Source organism: Fringilla coelebs (genome assembly GCF_963513975.1).
Source record: "Fringilla coelebs genome assembly, chromosome: 1".
Lineage (NCBI taxonomy): Eukaryota > Metazoa > Chordata > Aves > Passeriformes > Fringillidae > Fringilla > Fringilla coelebs.
In genome coordinates, this window is record NC_140028.1 from 129,602,920 (window position 1) to 129,629,886 (window position 26,967).

The 26,967-nt window shown below is 36.9% G+C and overlaps 1 protein-coding gene across 1 annotated transcript; it reads left to right on the plus strand.

The window, feature by feature from the left end:
- On the plus strand, positions 1 to 22,293 carry HEPACAM2 (HEPACAM family member 2; the record flags this gene model as incomplete). Its single annotated transcript, XM_084215269.1, has 10 exons — positions 1 to 70; positions 5,607 to 5,957; positions 6,819 to 7,103; positions 13,151 to 13,447; positions 16,282 to 16,407; positions 16,491 to 16,515; positions 16,638 to 16,675; positions 17,934 to 18,007; positions 20,175 to 20,287; positions 22,257 to 22,293. The coding sequence occupies 10 exons, from the start codon at positions 1 to 3 to the stop codon at positions 22,291 to 22,293; spliced, it is 1,416 nt and encodes a 471-aa protein (XP_084071395.1).
- Positions 22,294 to 26,967: the final 4,674 nt, after the last annotated feature.

The window sequence follows — 26,967 nt, forward strand, 5'->3', positions numbered from 1 at the left end:
ATGCTTTCATGGAGCCCTTTAGCCAACTTCTTTTGGGACTTACAGTGCAAAATATATTTTCTGCTTGTAGGTAAGATACAGTATGAATTTATATTTGATTGGCATTGTGGAAATGTGAATTGGTTCTATTAGATTTATCTTTATAAATTTAAAGATATTTCTGTTGTATTGTCAGATGTTTGATTTCAGGAAAGTAGCCTAAAAGCTTTTCATCAGCTAGTGGCACCTTGTTTTATGAGTGAAGCTAAAGTTCTAGCAGCTCTAGCAGCTGAACAAAAATAAGTGCTATACATAATCTCTGTGTAAAGCTTGGCATTGATTAGATACACATAATCTACATGTAAAACATGGGTATTGATTAAATACATACTATTACATTTTATTGAGTAACATACATTGTGCATTCTTTTTAACCAGTAAGGCTGGACAGGTTCTAAACCAAAGATTATACAGAAGCTGTTACACACTTATTTAAAAATTTATTGAGACAGCACTGATGCATTATTTTTCACTTCTTTATTATTAATTAGTTTATATGTAAGTTTATATCTAAATGTAATTGACATTGAAACTAAATTAAGCTTTTAGTCAGCTGAAGAATATCTCCCCATCAATAGTGCATTTGTTTGGTGTCTGGGTGCAGTTTTTGTAAGTGTGTGTTTGTTATCCATGCAATGGATAAAAAATAGATGTTCTATGTACTTTGCCAGAAATATCCTGTGATCAAATGCTAGATAAGCTTATTTCTACAAACTACTGTAATTACCTTTTTATGTATTTAATTGTTTTTGTAAATGTCAACAGAGGAAATATATAATATTGCAAATGGAATGCATCCTTTAATCCTTCATGTATAGGAACAGCTTTTATCTTCTTTGTGAACCTCACAGTTCTAGCTTATTAAAGAGTCACCTAGTTTCCTTGATTTTGAGCTCAATACTGTTTCAAGACTTTTGGCTTCATGATGATTGATGTTTTATATGACTATTGGATCTCATCTTTAAAAATGAAAAATATTTGGTTGATAAAAAACAGTGATTTTGGGCTTTATCTGCTTTACCATTTATTGGATATTTTTCATTAAAATCCTTCAAGAGTTATTGTCATGCAAGCAGAGTGCTTAGAGTACAGGTTTATTTGCCATGAAACCTTACATCCTTATCCAGATATACACATTTTCCAGTAAAGGAAATGTGCTGCCCATACTTCATAGCATGATGAGAATCAGGTGCCTTGGAGACATGACACAAAGGCCACTGAAAGCATTGACCTCAGCAAATAAAATTAAATCCTGCAACAAAGCTCAGTGGATCTTTTTCTGGGGAAAAATCCCAATCCAGGGAAGAATATTCCCAAATTTTCCATTATATAAATGGAGGTATAGGAATTACAGCTTTCCTGGAGCATTATGTCTGGGTTGTTTGGGGTTTTTTGTTCCATAAATGAACATACTTGTAAAACAGGGGGAAAAAATATATTTCACTGATCTAGTGACATTTTGCACCAAGTTCAGGAGAGCTGAAGGGCTTAATGAACACACTAAAAAGCAGTTGAGAATCCAAACTCAGTTTGACAAGGAGATGTGCATGTTAAATTCAGAGAATGCTAAAATCTCGCTAAGCAGGTTTCAGTTTATGCCATAAACTCAAAAGTTATGTCATAGTTTCTTATTTAAACTAAAACTGCAGCCCTTGTTTTATGTCAACAACAATTCTGTTGTGCTTGCTAATACTGGTGATAGCAATGTGAAATGGAAGCAAAGCACAGATCACTGAGCTCCAAATGGAGGTCGTTGTGGTACAGCCCCTTACAATCATTATACAAAAGTTAGGTCTGGGAATTTCATCATCTTGGGAAAAAAAAGTGTATTATATTTGTAAAGCAGTAGGGATAGGCTTGAATTTTATGGAACTTGGGCCTGAAAAATATGAATTTAGTTTGACACATTGGCTTGATTTTGCTTTAATTCAACTTGATTTAACTTAATTCAAGGATTAGTTGTAACAGTCTCCAGTTTAAATTAAAAATCAAAATTAGTCTAATACAAGTGAATCATAGAACCCTTTAGGTTGGGGAAGACCCTAAAGAGCATCAAGTCTAGCCATAAACCTAACACTGCAAATTCCTCCATTAAATGATATTCCTGAGTGCCACATCTACGCATCTTTGAAGTATCCCCAGGGAGGATGACTCTTCCACTTCCCTGGGTGTCCCATTCTAATGCCTGACAACATGTTTGATGAAGAGAATAGCCCTTTTAATATAGAATATTCCAGACTGCAGAAGAGATGATCTCTGCTAAGACTGGAATATTTCCACCACTGCTCCTGTAAAACCCTTGCCTTTGACAGAGTACCATTATCTAATAACTTGCCCCAGTCTCAGCCTGCCTTCTCACTTGTCCTACCAGCCATGGGGAAGCTCCTTTGGAACGTTGGCACTCCACAAAATCACCCCAGCAGAGCCAGAGAGAGCAACAAGAGCTGGAGTTATCCAAAGCCACTCCTGAAGGAGCTGAGGGGAAAATGGGGTTTCTGCCCTCACCACCTCTGGTTCCAGCTAAAAGAATTTCCTCAACTGCAGATCAAAATGTCTTTTCAAGACACTGCACAGAGCCAATTTTCCCTGTAAATCAAGTGGAACAAAGTTAATTTGCAGTTTCTATTCCAACAGGTTTTAGCTGCTATGAAAGTACGTTTTCCAGCCCTGATTGTGTTTTCATTACTCTTTTATGCTGTCACCTTCCATACTGGTGGTCCCAGTTATCTTGGTGCTCACAAGACCCGCTGAGGTTATGCTAAGGTTTTGCAGGAACAGATCTGTAAGAAATATTATTTGTTTTCCAAATTTTATGATTGCGCTTCTTCTGTTACTGGCACGTTGTCCAATAGCACAATTTTCTATTGTCTAGCTAAATAAACCCAAAAGTTGAATAGCATCATACATAAAAAATGAGTAAGCATATGGACAGATCTTTTAATTACATATCTCTCTGTATTTGAGAGATGTGTTTGACTTTATTCCAGCTGATCTAAAAATTGAAATGGGTGGTTATATAATTGGTAGGTTATATGAAATAGATCTCTAGCATTAAATATTTCATGAGGGATTCTACTGAGGAGTTACTATCTTTCTCTCTTTTCCAAACAGACAACAGCAGTTTAAATTTAATTTGTACTGTAATGTCGTCAGAGAGCATATTAACATCTGACAAGTGTTAGAATAACCAACAAAATACTTCATGTGTCCTGTTAACCAGAGTCTAGGAAGCTTTGAAGAGTTGTGCAGTGTTAGAAAATTGCAAGTATAACAGGCTACAAATACTGTTAAAAAGGGGTAGAGGAACAGGCTTCAATTTGATGTGCATCATCTGGTTTAGGTTTTTCATCTAGAACGTTAAGCATGTAAACATCTCTGTCCTATGTATCCTCCACTTAAGCCATTCCACATTTTTTCTACACTTTCCTCTTTTTTTTACCCCGTTCTCCTCCTATCTCAGCTGAGCCCCAGCCAGTCCTTTGCAAATTAAAGTCCATGCAGCCTGAAGCCCCCTGTCTGCTTCCTCCTTAGCCCCATTAATTGGAGCTTGCCCAACTTTCTGTCAAAGGATTTCACTGTCTTTTTGTAAATTTCCCCGTTAGTATTCTGCAGTGTTTTCCTTCGGCTTCTTTGCCATGCCCTCAGAAATGCTGTAAGCTATCTTCAGCTGAATGTATTATTGCTCAGCTTTATGAAAAGGGAAGCCAGCCACAAAATTACTTTTTTTGGGGTAGATTCTGTACAGCACTGGTGGCTACCCATGAACCAGTCCACTCACACTCCAGCGTACCTCTAACATTAATTACTGGCATTACTGCTGTATCTGTAACCACCACTCCTTTTTTGTGTCCCCACCCTCATTCCCAACAAGTTTGCTTTGCCATTAACTGGTGGCAAACAACTGTGTACTGAAATCTGATGATTCTAACCCAAAAGACATGTACATTATGCTACTGAATTGATTTTTTTTTCTCTCACATAACCTAGGAAATTAGACACCTTTAACAATTTCTGTCATAAAGAATAATGAGATGAAAGTAGGAAATGTAAGAAACAAAGTTAACTCTGCATTATATTAATGAGCACAGTCACATATTTTTCATACTTTGCTCCTTCTGCTCTTCCCTACCCGCCCAGCTCTTTCCAGGTAGAAACGCATCCCATGTCCATCAGCTGGGAAGTTACTTTTTCATTACAGGTATTTGGAAGCCTGTCAAGAATCACAGAATCTCAGGCTTGAGGGACCTCAAGGATCATCAAGTCCAACCAAAAATGATAATTAGCAGGAAAAGGATAGATGGTGCATGGTGGAAGTGTTGTGTGTTAGCCAAGGCAGTGTGTTCTCAGTCTCCAGTGTGTTCTTATGCAGTAGCAGATGGGTTACTCACATCACAGTTTTTACATTTCTTGCTTATAAGAGGTTGCTTTTTTTCTAGGGTGTTTTTTACCACTTGCAGTGTGCTTTTTAGCAGTATTGAACAAAAATCTGAGCAAACCTGCAACTAGAGTCAATTGGAGTTGCATCTTGAGCATACCAAAATGATTTTATGTGTACTTTGAAAAATCATATTCTGTATATATTTCAAATTCATCATCCAAAATGAGTCTGTATTTTTGGTGTTAATTTTCTCTGGGCTTAACTTCTTCATCTCTAAAGTCCAATCAGTTAAAATGGTGTTGTGAGGTCAGTTCATCAATGTCAATTCTTTACATCATTGCTGTTCTCATGAGTGCCATGGAAAAGTTAATGTGAGAATCAATCACTTAGTTCCAAGATTAAAGCTTTAATAGCATTCTATAAATATGTCTTGGGCCAGCACAAGGAAAAATTATTTTTAAAAATATATAGGAAAGACAGTGATTAACCAAGGAGAGTCCTTTTTGCACCATAACAGAGACAGAGTTCTTGGAAAACAGAATTAATCATGTGGCTGAAAATTTCACTTTTGTGCATATCAACAGCAGGGCTTAATTCTGGCAATTTCCTGAGATTGGAATGCTTGAGTTTTGCAAGCTTTGTAATGTTTCTTGAATTTAGTCTTACAGGTACAGAGCAGTCAGCAATAATAATTATATACAGTTTTAGTCAGATCATGAAAGTGGTGCTCGTCAGATTTTCGGTCAGTTTCTTAGTATAACTGACAGACTGCCTAAGAAGCTCCTCTGCAGCCAAACTAACCCAGAAAAAATGATAAAAACTGGTTAACAATCCAAGGCTGTTAGACAGTGTAAGACCTAGAAATATTAAATATTTTAAAGGGAAGATATTTTATACATTACGGTAAATGTACATTATCTCATTTTTGTCAAACTTTCATCAGTAAAAGATCTTCCTTTGGCTTTTTGCATAATATGAGGCTGGAGCTCCGTAGCTAGATCCAGCTTCACCAAGGTCAATGAGCTCTTGCCCCTTTCATACTTAAAATCTGAGTTATAGCCAGGCAAAAAAAAAAGTAAGTTTTAGCCATGAGAGTTTTTTCTCTGTGAGAATTTCTCATTAGAGTTTTTTGGGGTTTCCGTTTGTGGTTTGGGTTTGTTTATTTGTTTGTTCTTTCATTTTTATGCAGGGATTTGTTCTGCCTTAAAATTGACAGTACCATCTCATACCATCCATGGTATTGAGGGGCAACCACTTCATCTTTCTGTTGACTACAATTTCAATGCTACAGCTTCTGAAATACAGATAATATGGCTTTTTGAGAGGTCTCAAAGTAATCCAAAATACTTGCTTGGCTCTGTGAATCAAAGAGTAGTTCCAGACTTGGAATACCAGCACAAGTTTACCCTTATGCCACCGAATGCATCTTTGAGGATTAACCCATTGCATCTCAGTGATGAGGGCAATTACATTGTAAAAGTCAATGTCCGTGGAAATGGGACCATAGCTGCAAGTCAAAAGATTCAAGTAGCTGTTGATGGTAAGTTAGTAAAAGATAGTATCTTTATTTTGAAAATAAAATTGCAATAGTTTTGAAGCCCTGGTCCTTAGTATCCAGTTGCAATGTTGTCTCGTTTAATACATGAATAAATACAAACAATTATGTTATTTTTTTTCTACTGCTGCTGCAGGGAATACAAAAATATGTCATCTTTAAAGAAAATTAATATATTGATTGATGTTTCTATATCATAAGTAAAAAACTGAAGAGGTATAGAAACATTTAAGAGGATATTAGACATTAGACAAAAAATAAGATTTCATAAGTTTCTGCTGTGCTATCATGATGATGCATTGAATTTCATTTTTCCCTGAATGACTTTACCTCCTGTAACAAAAGGAGCCATTGACTTTTGCTGGTGGCTGTAGTCTGTAAAAGAAGCCCAGATCTGAATTCATAAATTTACTGAATTTCCCTCTTTAGACTCTGCTCTTTGTATTGGGGACTTAAAAAAAAAAAAAAAGAAAGAAAAAAAAAATTGGAAATTGGAAAGAATTATCTAAAAGGATGACAAGAGGCTTCTGTAATTTATGGATTATACAGAGGGAATCCTGTAACTGAAAGTTTCAGGGTTGGAAGGAGTGAGATGAACAACATCCTTCATCCTATTACCAGTAATCTAAACAGTCTGTTCTTTTTCTGTCTGGTAATAATTCTTACAGTCACCAGCTGAGAATATGGCCTTCTTTATTGACCTTTAAGTGCATTTAAGAGATAAAATTTGAACTATTAGTAATTTAGAGAAAGAATGATGATTGCTATTTGAATCACCTTGACCATGAAGACTGTAATATAATGGCTTGTCACTTTAACAACTCTTCATATCTCTTTATTTTACAGTTCCAGTCACAAAGCCAACTGTACATACTGAGCCATCCTCAGGAGTAGTGGAGTATGTAGGGAATATTACCCTAAAATGTACTGTGGATAGAGGTACAAGGGTAGCTTACCAGTGGATGAAAAATGGGAAGCGTCTTCATGCTGGCCCTAATTATATCTTTTCATCAAACAATGCTACACTTCTAATTGTTCCTGCAGTAAAAGAAGACATTGGGAATTACAGCTGTCTGGTATCTAATCCTGTCAGTGCAATGGAAAGTGAGATAATTGCACCAACCATATATTGTGAGTATATGAAATATTCATTATTATCTTTGTGCGAATGATTTTGCTGGAAGGAGTACCTCCAAATACGAAAACAGGCAGAAAACAGTGGAGTCAACTTTGTATGTGAGCTTGCATTCAAAATGAGCTTGTTTGTAGTAGCTCTAACTTAAGACAGGATCATAAAATTATTTAGTGTTGTGTAGTTGTAAAGATCAGTCTCAACTGCAGAATTCAAATAGAAACTTCAAAATTTCCACAGGTGTATTCAGATGTGACTGAAAGGAAAAAATAATGAGATCATTATACATGAAAATGTTGTTACAAATGAAGACACCAAATAGTATCAAAAAGCTAAGCACAGGAAGTACCAGGCTGAAGAACTGGTATTAGTGGGTTTCCTCAAGATCATTTCAAGTCCAATCTTTTTTAATATTTCCATTTATGGCACCAGAAAGAAGATAGGGAGTATCTCAATGTAGTTCATTTACGACATTCAATAGGAGGACTGAATAACAGAGTAATACAGCTTTGACAGAGTAATACAGCTGGGATGAAATTTGCTAGTAAAAAAATAAATGGGCATGCCCTTTCAGAGAATAAAAAACATGAATTCTGCTGATAAGATCAAGATTGATTAGAAAATATTCAAGGCAGTAACCCTAGGTGATTGAGCTATCACCAGATATCTATGAACTGACAGCATGATTCAGGCATGAGAAAGACTTATTTAATTCTAGGGGAGTGGGAAATGTATTTCCAACCAGGAAACAAGGGGAATGCTAATGGCACACAGAAGATAACACCACATGTGCAATACTTCATGCTGTCCCTGCAGATCCCAGAACACTGATCTTGAACTGGAAAGAAAGAAAGGAATGGAGAAGAGACACAGAGATCTCAGTCAGGCTTAGCAAAATTAGAGCTGAAAGGTACTGCATTCTACATGAAATGGGAAACATGAGGGAGCAAGAAGAGTTGCATAAAAACCATTTTTGACAGAAGAATAAACCATAAGGTAGCCAGGTATTTGACTGGAAATGAAGGCACCTGAGAAACTAATTAAGCTGGAGGAAACAAAATATTTATTTAATCACCATTTAACAATTATACAATAAATCTTAGAGCCTTCTCATTTTGCACCATGTCAGGAATTCCCATTGCCTCCTCTGTTTTCAAGCAGAACATGCTACACATATGTCACCTGCTATGCTCTAATCCTCATGTCCTCAGGGGTCACATTATCCTTTTCAGAGGAGAGCTGAAATTTGAAGGGCCAGGACCTACTTTGCCACCAGTCTTATTCAGATATAGCCAGTTTACCCCATGGCCTAGTCTGGTAGGGACACTGCAAGGGCTGGAACTGTATTCCTGTCCAGCCAAAGGCTGGTGCTCATTCCTGCTTTCCCCAGGCTCTGGCAGCTGGCGGCAGGTAGGCAGCCCACGCTCAACTTGTTATGATTGCACTACCAACATATTCAGAACCTACATCTCTTACATCTCTACCTCTTATATTTTCCTCCTCCTCCTTTCATCTCCTTTAATTTCCAATTGTCTATTCTGCTAGTTGTTCAGAGATTTTTGTTATAACTTGGAAGAATTCATTGGATAAGGGGATGACTTGCATCTAAAGTATGAGGAGGGAAGGGGGGGGTGTCTCTACACTGCACTAAGAGAAGAGAAAAATACTGCCTAAATTAACAAAGATTAATGAGGACATTGTTAGATATGAGCTGATATAAGCTTATGTGCGGCTTATAAAATTGACGGCAGTGCAGACTTAAGATGAAGAAGCAGTTGCAGAGTCCTAAACATGGCAAGTATTAATTGAGCTTCCATCTCATTTGACAGAGGAATCATGATAAGGAAATAACCAGCACTCATAGAACTGTAACTTATCATTACTGTCATTAAAAAGAAAAAAATCAATTGCATTCTTTCCTCAAGGTAGCACATTTTTGTATGCCTGCTTTTGTAGAATCACAATCTCAGCTCACTTCTGTGCTTAAAGTGCTAAGAATGACACCTGAAGGTGTATGAATGCAGCTCCTCTGCTGTGTTTCTCATTTTAATGAGCTGTGAATTGGCCTTATACAGGTCTGTCTTCAAAGAGTACCTACACAGAATTTGGGACACTGTATCCAGCCTGACAGCCCCTTCCATGCAGTGAGGTCGGGTCAGGCTAGAAAAACATCTGCCACCCTTGCTGCCTTTCAGACAGCTCTGTAAACATCTGCCACCCTTGCTGCCTTTCAGACAGCTCTGTTTGTTGCACAGCTCGTGTGAGATTTGAATTTCTGACCTGTTACACATGGGATTGTCTCCAAAGCACTGATGGCACTGGCAGGTGTCTGGGCCACTTGCTCTGACAATGTGTGTGCCCTTCAGTCCCAGCTCTGGTACTGCTTCCCCCCTTCTTCCTCACACAATTACATGCATTTTTCAGTAAATTTGAAAAATCTGTCTAAGTTCTAAACTAGAAACCTGTTTTTGACCTACTGTTTACCAGAATTTTAAAATCTCAAAGTTACTTATGTGTCCACATTTCTTGAATCTTTTGCTGTTGAAATGGTTGTGATATACAGCTTTATCAAAAACTTTGAGATTCACTTTTTCTCCATGTGTGTAAATATTACTGTATATGCATTTTCTGAATGCCCTTCATCAGAACTGAGGGTTTGCTTTGTAAATAATATAAAATCTGAAAAAAAAGGTATTAAGAGTAAACAATGCAATGCTGAAAGACTTCAAATTCCTGTGGTATTCTCTATATCCAAGTCAGTGATGGGAGTTGCGGTCTTACTTCCTGAGCTATATGAAGTCACCTAATTTGGTTCAGCCTCTGCCTGCAGAAGTACTTTGTCTCCCAGTTCCCAGTTGCCAATAACAATCCAGAACAGGCCCCAGGATCTCTCTGTGCCATATGTCACTGCTGTGGGGGAGTTAGTGGAGGTGATAAAGAAAAGGTCGCTCACGGTAAATACCTGCCATCTGCTTGGAAACTGTGCCAGTCTCGTAGTGATGGGAGCAATTGGAAATATTCCCATGGAGCAGTAAATTGTTACTCAGAAAGATTGATTTAGTCTTTTACACATCATTTAGTTAACTGGTTTTACTGAGGCAAGAGGCAGTCTTCTGTAGAGAGCAATACTGGAAAGGGAAAATAGAGCTGAGGGACCCATGAAGGCTGTCATTGTGGGTTGTTACTGAGCATGAAAAGTGGTTTTTAATTCATGTCTTATTAATATTATCCTGCTTCTCCATTAGTTATGATGATAATGCAGCCTGGAACACGGCTATTGCAGTCATGTGACTCAGAAACAAATTATTTCAAGACTGGAAGTTGCTGTCCTGTAGGCTGCAGCAGACACTGTTTTACTGTGCTGATGGAGTTGAACTCAGCAAACTAAGTGGGATTTTCTTCCTCAAGTCTTCCAAAAGATAGAACATACTTAGTACTGTTGAGAGAATGGTTAATTGCCTACTTTTCAGAGTCATCCTTGAAGCTGTGTATATCTGTCAGTTACCCATTGTTTAGCGACCTTGATGTACACAATGCCCAGGAGAGGCAAAATATTGCTCCAGGAAAAGCAGAAGGGTTACCCAATCCTTGTGTTGACTTCAGCAAGGAATGCCACTCTTCAGATTTTGCCAAGATTTGGCTATTTTCTTAAGACAACCCCTCTCTTTTTTTCCAACACTACTTCCCCAGTCAGTGTGTGTCAGTGTTTGTATAATGATTCTTTCAACTTGCAGCTTCCATTAAAATATAGTTCTTGGTGTTATCTCTTTATGCTGCACAGTTATGATACTGATGGAAAAGCAGAACTCAGTTCCAATTCTTTTGCAGACTATGGCAAACCACCCACTACAGTGAGGAGAGCATGAAAATCAGTCAGCTATTCTTACCAACCATCCCTGTTAACACATATCAAAATCATATTACCTATGAAAATAAAGGATAATTCTCCTAAGGGAGAAATGGATTGGAGGAACCAATAAATTGCTCTGAAAAGTAAAAAAAAAGTATGTTCCAGCCTATACAGAGTTTGTGAGGGGCTTTAATTAATTTATGAATAACATCAAAGGCTAGTACATCCCTTCTCCTTTCAGATCTGAAAAAAGGGAAGTAAATACCTGTAAGAGGTGAGCCTGTGTGAAAAACTCCCTTTCCACAGAAACATGCAGTCCAAGTGAGGCCAGCCAAACCAAAACAGTGGGGTGTAGGTCTATGCTTCACAGAAATGGTCATTACAGGGTCAGCTGGCTCTTGGAGACAATAAAGCAAGGGACTCAGGAACTGCAGAGCCTGTGAGAAAGCAGCCCAGCATCTAGAACTTAAAGAAAAGCCATGATTCTTCAGAGTGGTCACTGCAGTGTATGTTGGAACAGCACTAATTCATGCTGCAGTGAACTTGTGTTGCATTTCCCAAGAAAATATTATGTATGATGTTGGCCATTCCCTAAAATGAGATTGCAAAAAGCTTACCTCTAGGAAATAAATACAGAAAATTAAAAGATTGACAAGTTTATATTGTGAAATATGGATATTTGCTTAAAAGTGAACTAAACCGAGGTCATATGTGGTGGTCTATAGTCTCTTGTCTAAGCCTGAACAAACAGAAAAGAACACAGAGCTGCATACAAAATGGTCTGGTTTGTGCTGTGTACTGGTGGCTTAGGTGTTCTTGAAGAATAAATGAGTCTCATAAAAAAAGGCAAACAGTAAATAGAAGTGTGTATTAGAGAACATTCTGACATGATTCTGAATTTCCTGGTGGAAAATAAAGTCTGAAATATACAAGTGTGCAGCTTCATGTAGCAGGGATTTTCCCATTCGAACCCAGCTACCTTATCTTAATTCTCCCAACAACTACAGGAAGGTGGAAATTTTACTAGATTCCACTCTGCAATGGGCACAGCACTGTGCCTGTTCTGTGCTACACCATTCTGTATGAGGTAGCTTTACTGATCTTCAGGCCTCCTACCAAAGGGATCTTTTCTTCTTTCATATTAGGTCTGTGCATTTTTGATTATTCATGCAAGTCCTCAGGGAATCAACAACATTAAAATGATTAGGGGGTTTTGGTTTTTTTTTAATGAGTAAAAGTTATTTAATAAGGCACACTTCAATTATTATATTCTCTACATAAATTTCTATACTTAAGTAACTGTAAAAATAATTTTAACATGTAAAGATATAAAAGCCCCAATGATGTGAAATGTTCAAGTAAAAACAGCATGAGAAATATTCTTATAATATTTAAGTATATTGTTTCCCTTCTCATTTTCCTATGCAGATTGCACTAAAAATACTCATCTGCTCAATATTTTGAGTAATGAACACGTGACTTTAGAACAACATAAGCTTCTTCTAATTATATTCAAAAAAGCAACTTGTGGCACAAGAACTTGCTCTTGAAAAAAACATAATTACAGTAGTAATTATTTGAGTATTTTAAATTATTTAGTTATTTAAAGTATTATTTAGTATTACAAACCTACTAAAATAGGGGGAAAGCTAAAGTTTATTCTAGCAGTCATTTATGGAAAAAAATTTCTGAATTTATCTAAGGCACACCCCTCTTAATATTATACCTGTAAGTTAGTTTCCTAAATGATTTTTATACTGTAAATTATTGCAGTGAAGGTAACATTACAAAGCCAATTTGTTCACTTTTAAATTTGTAGAGAAATTACTTATGCCAGTAAGTTTGGCATTGAAGTAGAAATCAAATATGCTCCTGAAGAAGACATGCTCCTGTACTTCATAGAAATCTAGCTGATTTCAGTTTTCATTCTTTTTATCATACTAGAATTACATAGACCCATGATTTTTCTTTAAACAGCAATTAGACCAGTAGTAAGTGGGTGCAACCTGAACTAAGCCTAGCCCAGATCCAGTTATTGAACTGAAAGCCTTTTCATTGAAATGACTGAATGCCAGCCATTCTAAATGCTAATCTAACTTAAATATTCTAACTTTAGAGATGCACCTCTGATTAATTTTTAATTATATACTTTGATTTTCATTTTCTCACTGTATTTCCCTTTTTTTCCTAATGCAGATGGACCTTATGGACTTCGAGTCAAATCAGACAAAGGTCTGAATATAGGGGCAGTGTTCACAGTGGACGTGGGGGAAGTGGTACTGTTTGACTGCTCAGCAGATTCAAATCCACCAAATACTTATTCATGGATTCAAAGGGATGACAATACCACTCAGGTAATCAAATATGGACCCCATCTGGAAGTTGTATCTGATAAAGTGGCCCAGAAGACAATAGATTACATGTGCTGTGCTTTCAACAACGTGACTGGAAAACGAGATGAAACTCACTTCACAGTTGTTGTTACGTCTGTAGGTAAGAATGTAACTTTATTGCTGTAAAGTATAACATCTGAGTGGATGCCCCAGAAAGAGGAAGTCGTTCTTAGAATATGTGTTGAAATTTAGGTCTTGCTAAGGATATGGTAAAGGGGCTTTTGGACATTCAGTGGGATAAGGTTTTACTTGCTGTATGACACAGCTTGGAACACAACGCACTAAGACACTGAGGTTTTGTGGGATTTTATTACAATGTTCATGTAAATTATTTCCTTGTCATATTTACGAATCTCTGGATTGATTGCTGGGTTCTGAAGAACACATACCTTCATTGCTCCTACAGTATAACCTCAGCTCCTGTATGATTGTGTTCAATAGCAACAAAGCAGTTTTTCAGAAAATCTCCAGAAGCATAAAGCAAAGAACAAGATATCAAGGAAGTCTGATGTCTCTTCTCAATACAGATGGACACAAGTATTTTCAGATAAGGAACATATGCTATTAATAATCAACAAGAATGACTAGATTGCCTGTTAGAAAATTTAACAAAGCAATTTCACATGGGCTGAGCAAAGAGCAAACAAATTTGTTCGTCTGGTAAACAAGAAGATATGTCTATGATTCAGGCTACTTACTGATTCATCATGAATCCAGGGTTTCAGTATGCTGCAACCCAGGAATATGGGTTGCAATTTCATAGTAAGAATACCACACTCAAAAACTAAATATTGTGGTTACTAGTGAAAGAAAATGCAACTGTCAACTATGTGTTTATAGAAATAAACATGACATTTCTCCAGGAAGTTCATGTAATATTTAGCTGAGATTTCTTTTTAAAGGCTGAAAAGGAGGTAAGACTCCACAGCTTCATGGTTGGTTGCACTTAAAATAGTAGATTTCTTAATTACAAATGTTTTACTTTCATCTTATTAAAACATTTTATCTAGCGGATTTAAAAATAGAAAAATATATTTTCCCCCCTCTGGAGCCATTTTCTTCTAGATGAGTGTTTATTCAAATAGAACTAAATGGAGATGTCAAGGCTACACTTTGCAGAGCAGCACTGACTGATTCTAAGAGGTATGAATTCACACACAGCTCATTCTCAGTGATGCTGCTCAGGCTAAATTCACATTGCAAGTGAATAAACATACTTATCAAAGACTATGAAAATTGTCCATATTCCTTTTCCTTATCCCCATAATACAGAGGCTGGACTATGGCATTCAGAATACCGGAAACCCCATTTTCAGTAGCAACAGGATCTCTAATGTTTCAGAGGACCTTACACAACTTCCTCATAGGACAGAAACTCACCTATATGGTGCTATAGACAGCTGCCTAATTAATCCTAAAAATTATCTTGAAAACAATTATTTTAATAAGTTACAGTTATATCAATAGTTGCACTAAGTTGTTGCCATTTTCAGCCATGATTCTAGAATAAGATGAGGTATCTCATGCACACCAGTCATTGCTCAGTTTTCAAGGTTAGTCAGCTTGAGTGTGTTAAATGCATGCAAAGAGTATGTCTTTTTTTTCTGCACTGATATATCTATGGAGATGTGATTTATTGAGTCTACTCATTTTAAGGAACAATTATAAGGACTCATCTGATTCTCCAGCATTTGGGCTTTTTCTTCCTAAGGAAAGCAGTACACTGAAGGACTATTTAAAAAAATGGTGAAATTGCAGTGATTTATTTTGCCGTATCTTTGGGATACATCTGTCTAGAAATCCTCATGTTTCATCTTCATGAAAAGCACTGCACATGTAGCCAGCACAATGCCAGTGAATTACATGGAGGTGTAAGTAGATGTAAGCATTCCTCTGCACAGGAGTTCATCAGCTACTGGGAACACACTCAGCTAAATAATATACATTTTAATTGTACTAATAAATCTGGCACTAGTAAATATGCAACATTAATTTACCTGTATGGATTGGGCTTCTCCTTTAATTACATAAATTCTGCACAATTCAGAGCAAAAGGAGGAAATTAAGAGTGCACACGCAAATATGTCTGGCATTTCCTAACTTTCACATTCTTGTCTTTGCAAATTCATTACAAATGTTTTCCATGTGCTTCTAGGTATGTAATTATGTGCAATTTGTGAATGTGTTGTATCAGAATATCCTGCTGGAAAAGTCCTGCTAATGCATATCCCAGCAAAAGACTTGAGCAAAGGAAAGAAATATTTTGAAAATATTTAGATATGAATACAAACAATATGGTGGAGTCCCCATCCTTGGAGGTGTTTAAGGAAAAACTGGACATAGAACTTAGTGCCAGGTTGATCTTTGGTCATAGGTTAGACTTAATGGTCTTAGAGGTCTTTTCCAGCCAACTGACTCTCTGATTTTTTGGTTATTTATTGGTTTCAGATGTGGTTTGATAAATAACCAGACTGTCAGTGATCTAAAAATCTTTACAAAAAGTCAAATTAATCTTTTGTCTTCTCCTACTTTATAGCTCCTGACTACTAGGAGGATTTCCCTCCAATCTAGCACAAGTGGCTCTCTCACTCTCTTTTTTGGTAGTTCAGTGTCTCTATACCTCAAGTTATAATATGCATTTTCCTTTTTTGATGCTGTAATTTGTGGCTTACATTTACTGACTTCCATTTAGCTCTAGGCACTGATCTGCTTTGAAGTCTTTTCTGAAATGCATATCATTGCTCTTTCAGTTCAGGAGGTCTGTGAGGAAAAATAAATATTACCCATTCACAAGACCCAAATTTTGCATCTGTTTTGTTCCTCTAAGCAGGTTTACTAGTTTCAGAACCATTTTAAAAGATGCATTTTTCAGTGTCATTGTAGCACATTGTAAAGAACAAGAACTAAATACAGTACTCATCTTCTTTGTCACAGGGTTGGAAAAGCTGGCCCAGAAAGGAAAATCTTTGTCTTCTCTTGCAGTAATAACAGGAATTTCATTATTTTTGATCCTAGCTATGGTCTTTTTATTCCTATGGAAAAGATATCAGCCACATAAAGGTATGTAAAAGTTAAGCACAATCCAGCTCTTCTTTTGGACCCTTGAAGCAAAAAGAATAATTTTTTCTTCTTCTTCTTTTCAGTGATACAGCAGAAGCTACAGAGCAGGTAGCAAAACAATTAATCTTACATCTAAAAATACTTTCCATCCAGAGAATTGCATTTTATCATACTAATTTTCTTTCCGTGGCTTATCACATCAAACTGAGAAACATGTTTATGTTTTCTAGGGCAGAGGCTGATTACAGAAAGGCACAGGCATTTTCAGGTAATGCTAATGAAATAAGCATGAGCATAAGGTCAAAGTCCATTCCTGAAAAGGAAAAATAGCATCACAAAAAACACATAAAAAAATAAAAGGAAAGGAAGAAAAGTGTGGTTTTATGTTGGGTTGCACACTTCTATGATAGCTTAATTAAGATCAGACCTAAATGAGAAGTCAGCATGGGTTTAGCTCATGCCTGGAGCTCATAGCAGTATGTACTGTTGTCTTGAATTCTGCCTATTAATCCCGGTATTCTGGGATTGGAATACCTGTATTCCACCGTTGTCACCAATCTGACTTAAATCAGTGTTATTGTGGGATAGCAGTAAGAGGTGATACACTATGGCAGGATTACAACTGAAAATGTTCATGGCATCAGTTGTTATCAAAATCATGAGTTAATGACATTGCAGTATACATATATAACCTTCTATCATATTCTGTACTGCCTTCCTCTGTATTATCAGGACCCAGAGTGGTTTTTTTCACTGCCTCTTTTCCCTCCACAATGCTTCCCACCAGATCCTAGCAGGAGATGCCAGAGACCAGCCATCCTCTGGAAGGATATCACTTTTATTCCCATTCCTTTCTACCAAAGCATCAGAGCAGACCATAAACTGCTACATACTACATTCATCTGAGCACAGAGGGTTCATCAAAGTCATAGCAAAAGATAGAAATTCATCACTGTTGTTAGTGCTGCAACCTTTGATGTGGAATGATGCCCAAGAGACAACCAAGAGCCTCACATCTCCTGGACAGTGGTAGACTAACTACATCTAAATACACCCAATACCAGGTGTATCTGAAGTCCCAGATAATAATGTGACATCTATAGGCACCATGTTCCTTTTTATTATTCTCAGAATTGTAAAACATTCAGATGGTACTGCTTCACTACTCTGTAAATATGCAGAGTTTATTTATTCAGCCTCTTTTCTATGGGGAATGAAAGTAAATTGGTCATTTTAGCCTTCCAGAATAGGGAGTATGAATGTCTCTACCAAAATTGTTTCTGAGGTTGGCAAGAGGCTCCTCACTTGATACAAGATGTGGGAAATCACCAAGTACCATGCACACCAGTTCTGCAGCTGTCCTGACTCACTCCACACCAGTTTAGGAGCTCGGCAGGGAGATACTCTAAAGCAGATCACACAAGCTGTATTTTGGTGTTCTAAAAATTAGGACAAAATACTTTGCCAGTCATTATTTTCCAGGTTCATATTACATCTCTTTTTTTAAATCTTTGTTCTAACTTTAGGACATGAAAGTGCTTTGGATGATTTTGGGATATATGAGTTCATCACTTTTCCAGATCTTCCCAATGGCTCTAGGGTATGTGATTTTACATCATAAACAGACAGTTTCTCTTCTATTTCTCTAGGTATGCTAACTATCTGTACCAGAAACCTTCTGTAGGTTTGCTTCTGTTGATTTTTATGGATGTGTGCATGACACCATCTTCGTGGCTATTGTTCACCCAGTACTTGCTCTTTCTTTCTTTCCTGTGCTACTAGTTCAGTACTCCATAATCAACATAGTGAAGTAAGGAATAACCAAGCTCTAAAGACAGCAATCTCCATTCAACTACCCTATATTAAAAGAATATTAATAATTTAATATTAAAAGAATATTAATAATGTTGGGTAGTTGAGTAGCACTGAACCACTTGTGTCACACAGGCAAGCCTACTGTTGTGATGCCATTTTCTCCCTTGACCCTAATATTTCTGCCCATGCAACATTAAGCCCTGGCAGTGCAGAAAATTCTCAGGGAGTTATTTTAAATTTAATGTAAGCTAAGTCTCAGCTGTATTTTACAAAATATATTTGGTTGGTTTTGTGTATTGTAGGGTAGGAGTTAAGCATTGGAATTTTGCCAGCAGAAAAGAAATCCTGCAACATTTGCTGCTTCCTTGCATTGTGTCCTTGCTGACATTACTGCATAGCAGAAAACCATTCTGATATGGTGTAAAAGAACCCAAAAAAATCAGAAACAGGGCCACAAAATTTAGGGACAATGGTAAAACTGGGAGGAAAGAGAAGAAAGACATTCTCTTTGCTAGGGAAAATTGTCAGCAATGTAATCTCATAACTTTGGAGAGCATCAATCTGGTCAGGTAAGGGAGAGCTCTTAAAGCATGGTCACAGGGTCACATTGTCACACCTAATTTGTTTTTATGATTAGTACCATAATACATAATGTCAAAAAATAGTCATAGGTTAATTTATCTTCAATGGAGTTAGATGTTTGAAATATATATTTATAGGGCTAAAGTGCTATTGCAAATTTTAGTGGAGAGGACAGGCTTTTACAGCAGCAGAGATAAAACACTTTTAGAAAACAGAGCTGCTGAACTGCTTCTTTTACAGTTTGTGCCAGTAAGAGGCTTATTAAGTTTAGAGATCAAGCCCTAGATCATCACAGCCTTAAGCACACTGCAATATTATTTTATTACTAAAGAGGGTATATTTAGATTAAATAAATTCTTTACTTGTGAGGATGGCGAGGCAACCGAAAGTTGTCTCAGTTGCAGATGCCCCATCCCTGGAAGTGTTCAGAGTCAGATTGGACTGTGGGCAACCTGGTCTAGTGAAAGATGTCCCTGCCTATGGCAGAGGGGCTGGAACTGGATAATCTTTAGGGACTTCCAACCCAAACCTTCTATGATTCTATATCCCTTAAGTGGATCATATCACAATATCACATTCTTGCAGGATCAGGGCCTTAGTAGGTCAGGAGGGAGAGAGCAATGCCAAGAGCAACAGGATGGATGTACCAGCAATGAAATCTACTATAATTTCCAGTGAAATTTCAAGAAACAGGAGAAACTCCACTCATTTATGTTCAGCTACTCAAATGTATAGCATTCCAGGTAAAGTCAGCATTTGATCCACTGATTCATTTTAGTCAGCAGAGAAAGGGGAAAATAAGGAAGTGTAGATAATGAAGAACTGGACGTTGGGTATAGGCAGAAAGACTGATAATTCCTTATGGATCTAGAGTCTAGGTAAATCTGTTGTCATGACATAAGAAGAAATTAATATACTTAATATGCTGATCAATCAATATTACTTGATTTATGGAAATTCCATGCATTTCTCTCTCTTTGACAGGCCAGTGGGAGTTTTATGCTGAACCCAAGCCCTGAATATTTACTGCTTTTTTACTGTCTGTTCTCCTTCTTTTCTTTTTATTAAATGTTCCTTTCTGGTCTTATGGTACATAATATAAAGCTTAATATAAAGCATTGGCTGTATTAAATGCAAAAGCTGCATCCTAAATCTTTAAATGAGCTAAATTAATTTAAAACTTATACTTGCCTTACTATGTGACAAAAACTTACTCAAAATGAAATGTAAACTAGCAGAGATTTCCTGTTCAATCCACAAGCAAAACTTTGATGAAAGGTTAAAAAATTACAAGTTACATTAGCAGTTTAATTTCTGTTGAATCTTTTCATATTTGTACTTACAGTAGGAATACACTTTGTTGTTTTTAGGTTTCAAGTCAATCTGTTCCTGGCCCTGACTTTGTTGCAGGCCAGGATATGCTAAGTACGGTTTATGAAGTTATTCAGCACATTCCTGAGCAGCCAGAACAAGATCACCAACAGTAAGTTACAGACTGTGTTCACTCATGTGGTAGCTCAGAGACAAATACTTTTGCATCCAGAACAATTTACACTTTGGTATCTGTTTTTTGATTCCACTGAGAGGATTATGGAAGGAAAGATAAAAGCTACCTTAATTCCTTCACCATTTCCTGTCCAATCCCCCACCCTTCCTCAAGACTCATCTGCTGTTTCATTACACCAGTTTTGTTAAAGTGTAAAAAACAAAAGGTGAGACCTTCAAAAACAGCTTCAAATTAAAATTCCCACTTAATTTAATAGGGCACTGAAACATCAGCACTTCCTACTGAATAGGTTAAATATTCAATCAAAGCAGTTTATTTGGTAGCATGGCCTCCAGACCCCTCAGCCATGTGCCAAGTAGAGTTAGAGCAGGAGTTTTTGCAATGTTGAAACTGGTCAGCTGAATTATAATCAGTGATTGTCAAAATAGTCACTGAAATACTAACAAACCAGTACTTAAGTAAGCAGTGTCTCTGTAGCAAAAGAATTCTTGTTGTGTGATTGGGAACTCCACAGAAACACTTTTGCTGAGTTCAATGCCAGGAAGACCACAGCACGTCATGTCTCATGGACCTGGTTTTGTTCAAATCACCTCCTGTACATTACTTCCTAGCATAAGAAGGGTGAATACACTAAAGTCTTTGTAATTGTGGTATAGCTGCCATAAAACTATTGTGAATATAGTCTTTCTTACAAATTAAGAACAGCACAAAAGACTTTATTTGGTAACAAGCCTATTATATCTCATTTTACATGGTTTTTTAATGTGTTCTGTTTCTTTCATAGTTGAAAAGAAAAATACACACTCTTAACAATATGCTAATCAGTTGGCTGAGTAATCACAATGTTTATGTGACTGCATTTCCATGCGGTACTTGCTCTACAAAAAATGTCGTTATATCTTAGTTTATGTCTTCAACTGTGTGTCCAAGTTATGTATGTAAACATGCAGCCATGCCTGTCAAAACAAGTTGGTCAATGAGAAAGCAACACTGAATTACTAATGATGTTTTTGTTCTGCTCTGAATTTTTCACTTTGAACCCTAGGATTTTTAAAGCCAGATGTAAAAAATACCATTCATAAAGTACATATTTTCCTACTCTTCCTCTTACATGTCTTCCTTCTCAAGTTTCTCACTGACCCCTCTGAAAAAAGGAATAAACACAACAAAAAGGTAACTTGAACTTTGTGACAGTTCAGATTTCAACTTAAACTTTGTGAAACATATTCTGTAGTTGTAAAGGACTCGTTTGCATAATCTCATTTTGCTGCTCTTTTCATATTTCATATTTCGAAAAGGAAACAGGAAAAAGTTTTCACTAATAACACAAAATCTGCTAAGCATGATACTGGGCAAACTACTCAGATTAGAAGGACCACATTCATGAATTTTCCAATTCCTGACCTGCTGAGAAGGAGCACTCTGAGTGATAAATAAATAAGGATGACTAAGTCAATACTGGTGCTTACAGCAGGATGCTTCCATTTCAGTTTAAGGGAGAAACAAAATGCCACAGAACAGAGAATGAAGCTGGGAAAGTAATTGCAAACTCCTGTAGTGCAAAGTGATGATTACTTATGGACAAATCCCACAGACTCAGTATGCAGTCATCTGTACAAAAACCAGCAATATTCACAGGAAAAATGATACAAAACTTGCCTTCACTCTGCTTATGGCATGAATCTCAATTTGTACAAAGCAAAAGAACAGATACTACAGGAGCCAAACAGATTCGTTAGTTAAGTGATCACTTTATTCTTATTCCCTGTTCTTCTACATGGAACTGCTGTGATTTATTAAATTGAATTTATTAAAATGAATATGTGAAGCAAAATCAGTCAAAAGCAATGTTTAATTCTCAGATTTGCAGTTTGAGAATCTTTCAAATCCTGTCTGTGAATGTATCTTCACCAGAAATAGCTGGTGTTCTCTCTCTTGCTCTTAGAAATCCCAGTGACAGTGCCAGCAGATTTGCAGACTAGCCAATGCCTAACACCTGGGAATAGCTTTTTCCACTTTTTTTCATGCTTTTATCAGCGTTTTTATTCTTTCATCCTCACATGCACATGTGCCTTTGACAGTCTAAATAATTACAAATTGTTTTATGTGTCCCAGCTCTTAAAAGGTAGAAATGCTACTGAAAAAATAATTAAATTCTTTAAATCTCTTGGGTTTGGTATGACTGACAGACTTATAACTTAATTGCAGTCAAAACTTAAAGAGAGATGATACCTGGCTTTGCACTTTTACATTCATATGCTTCCCCTAGTTGCTTTTCAAAGTCTTTTGCAGACTCACCCCTTCTGCACTTCCAAAGAATCAAAACGAAAACACAAAATCAGATTTTGAGGCAACTGTTCTGCTCTATCTCTGGGATCCATAGTCACAAGGAGTCACAGGATTGTCACATACTCCAGTATTTCACTAAACAGATTCTTTTAAGCCATTTTGGTTTGATTCTTTTCCCACCCTTGGACATTTTTTTAAACTAAAAAGAACAGGTTCTTCCACATATGGAAGAAATCCAAAGATGTTCTGCCAAAGCTAATGAGCGAGAGGTTTAGCCAGCTTTTACAGATAAGCACTGACAGTTCATAACTGTTCCACTAAAAACTGTTTGTAACTTAGGTTTCATTTTCACTCCAAATAAAGATAATTTTACATCATCTTCCTCTCCTCTGATCCATACTGTTTCTCTCATATCAATCATTAACCATTTCACAGATTTCTCCTCTGCCAGCTGTTAAAGAGCAATAAGGGTACAAAGCCTTGCCAGGCATTTCAGCACAGGGCTGTACTGTGGGCTGCACTGGATCAGTCCAGGGTTACCACCACTCTTTAGCAGGTACATTATTGTTATACAATATGAACAGCTAGATACATCAGCATATTGTATGATACTGTATCATACAATATGATACAGAAATATCTGTACAGAAAGAGCAGCAATGCAGGGTGCCATACCAGCCAGTATGTTATTATGGCTCAAACCTGTGCTGTATTTTAAAAACTAGACATACTATGCGTACTAAAAATTCATTCAAAAATTAGTGTCTTGCAAATCTGTCCCCACAGATCTTATTCAGGCTGAAGAATTGTGTTTAGAGCTGCTGGTTTGCTTATAGGTTTGCAACAGCTCTTATAAAGAAAAGAAAGCACTGTGGACACAGCATTGTGAACAAGTGTTATATATATCTTTGTATATGTTCTTTCCTAGATATATATGAAGATGCAGGAAGAGGAAATCAAATCATCTGAGGATACCAAAGTTACTACTTCTTCTTTATAATATATTGAAGGAAATGCCAACAACTTCAAGAGTAGCAAAGGCTTATGCCACCTTGTCTTGAAACAGCAATTTTTCTTCAGACTGAAAATCCCTTTTCTTGGGGTGCTCTGAATTGCCCATTTTTAAATTATTTTTTTCTTTTTTTAAGTAATAATTCCTTAGGGAAAATAGGGATATTTTTAATTCTTTTTTCTTTTTCCTTATCAGTGAACACAAAAGACAAAGGAATAGCTTAAAAAATGCAGTATAAAACCTACACATTTTTTAAAACAATCAGCAGAAGCACAAGAAGGAACCAGGTCCAAGATAACATCCATGCTTGTTTTATTTAAAAAATAGCAAAAAATAGCAAACAGAAGTGTTTTTTTTTAATTTGGGTTGACTTTCACAAGAGAAGACCTCCATACTGGCATGGAAAGTAATAAATGCAGTGTGTCAGATTGCAAAATACATTTGGGGTTTAAAATAAAGCATTCTTTTAATTCATTTGATGTGACATAATTTTCAAGCATAGAAACAGATCTGTCAGGTAGTTACAAAAAATGTATATTATTCAGAATAATGTGTTCTCATTAAATTCTGTTTCCTTTGCATTTGAACTGGTTTTCTATTTGCTGCTGAAGAGCCTGTTTCTCATTGACTAGGAGAGTAAGTAATATTCAAGCTATTTCCAAAAGGCTGCAGGAAGTTCAAGCTATTTGTACATTAAAATAATTCTCCAGTGCTAATGAATCCAATCTTACCCTGCTACAAGTCCCTTTGCAAATAGACGAATACTCTTCCAGAAGCTTCTGCTAACTGGCTTCTGAATCCTGCAGGAAAATTCACTATTATTTGCACGGTGTCAGCTATTAGTTGGTGTCAGCTGCAGTCAAGGAAAAGAGGAAATATGAACTGAATTCATCTACAGGGGGAAAAGAAGTCACTTCAGGAACAGTTAAGTGTGCAAAAAATCATTACTGTGAGTAATGAGAAAGCAGACAGTGTGTCTACCCTTTAAGACAGGCTGTATGACATTATTTAAAGCACTCTGTATTATGAAAAATAATTTGCCCTTATTTAAAGTACCTCCTTAATCCATATTTACTAAACATTCTTCCTGTCTCCATCTTTCAAAGACAAGGAAAAAATAGCATGGTTTTCAGTCCACATTCTGATCTTGTGAGGCTGAAAAAAAAGGGAAAAAACAACTGCACCATTGCGTGTCAGGAAAATAGGATTTGGCGTTACACAGAGGCAGCACGTGAAGCCCAGACATGCAATTAGTAGTGACATGATCTCAAAAATAACATAGTCACCAGATTTGCTCCCTAAGAAATAGCCATCTGACATGGAGGCATCAGGCAGAGGCTCTAAGTAGGAACATTTGGGCAGAACTCTAAAAGACTGAGAAGCTTAGAGAGTCCCCCATAAATTCCTCCATTGTTCAGTCAAAACTGACTTCATGTGTGTTTCAAATCAGGACAGCTCTTTGGGATTTGCAAAGTCTGATTTTCACCCTCTTTTCTCCTCCTCTTCTTGCTGGAGAAATAATTTAATTGCTCTGAAGGGAGTATGCCGATTAGTGAAGTGCTTGAGACCATTCCATCTTACCCCATTGGATGTCACTGCAGGCCACAGGGCAGGAAATGCAGATAAATTAAGAGAAAGTCGTTTCTCCAGCTCTGAACCCTCTGTATTTAAAACTGCCAGCTGTTTACATTTTTTAAGCTTTTGTGGGGGAAAAAAAAAGAAGTCAGGTCAACATCAGTTCCATTCTACATTCTTTTAAGTTCACTTAAGCCCGCCCATGTCTAAGTGCATTTTAAAGGTCCCAAAACATTTTGTTTCAGAATCTGTGCTCATGTCTCAATAACAGAGGGGAAAACTGTTTTGGATTAAGTGAGATGACTTCAGTAGTCCAATACAAAAGTCCACTTAACATTCTTTTGAACTTCTGTGAAGTGCCTGTAAAAATAACAATAAATTTAATAAAACAATTCTGTTTATGCATCACCTAATGCCTAAAAGCTCTGTGGGTCCATGCATTTTCACTGGAAAGGACACCCATCATTAGGTTTGTAAATAAGAAACAAATACCTGCCTGTTTCAATGTCCCCTAGAGGCCCTGTATGCAAGTCGTGGCTGCCACATTCCTACTCTCCACTTACAACAAAAATTTACAGAGAAAAACTCAACTGGAAGGGAAATTTATTTTACTACAGAAAGAAAAAAAATGGCATAAAAAATTCTTTTAGTTATGGCAGCAAAACCAGCTCTGTGTATAGGAATTTTTTATTGAAACAGACAGAGGGCAAACACAGGCAAGTCATCTTTTGCTTACAATATATTGTGCTCATCTGGTTTTGTTTCATTGTGTCTCGTGTATTACTGACTGTTAACCAAAAATACACTGGCATAAATTCCTATTCAAACTGTGCTCATTCTTTTCTGTTGTTCCAGAATTTGCACAGTGCATTGAGCTACTTATGGTGGGGAAATCCACTTGGTGAAGGTATAAAAACAATAAACTACAAGGAAAAAACAATTCTGAAATGTCACAGAAGCTTAATGGATGACATAGAAAACCTTTGCATATTGTATTCTTTACCTCTTTCTCACTGTTACCACAAATATCAAAAGAGATTGATAAGCTTTTATTTATTGATGTAAAATCTATTCCAAATTTTACCAAAACCAATGGAATGTGTGTCCATTGACCTAAATGATGTATACACTGGGCTGTTGAAATATGAGATGGAGATAATGAGAAAGCAGTGTGAAATAGGAGAGGGAGGAATTTTTAAAATCCTGTCTCATTTTTTTCCTCCATTCCTGTTGGTGGAGGCTTTTGCCATTTCATTTGCCGGTTGGTGAGGGTCAAGAATGGCTTTCTTTGATGAAGTGAGGCTATGGACCTGAGATCAAAGGTAGGGAAAATAAGCCATAACTCTGGAAGTCTGAAGTGTAGGAACAGTAACAGCAGTCAAAGCACCTTCAGGTACTTGTAACATATCACAAGGGGGTATGCAGTACTCAGTCTTTCTTACTACATGTCTTAGAAGCAATTTCAAATCAAGAATACTGAAGAATATCAGCTTTTGCCACTGCTCATATTGGAATGCTCCAACTCACACTTTGTTATGGCTTTGAACTATTAACCCCTTCTTACAGGCCATCAGGCTATATTCCACAGTCCTTTGAAGACTGCAGCAAGACCAAGGAGGACAGCAGTATCCTTGGCAGCATTAGGAGGAGCACTGCTAGCAGGCTGAGGGAGATGACCCTGCCCCTCAACACTGCAGAAGCCCAACCTGGAGTGCTGAGTCCAGTCAGTGCTGGGTTCTCCTAGACAAGACATGGACACACCAGAGCAATCCAGCAAAGA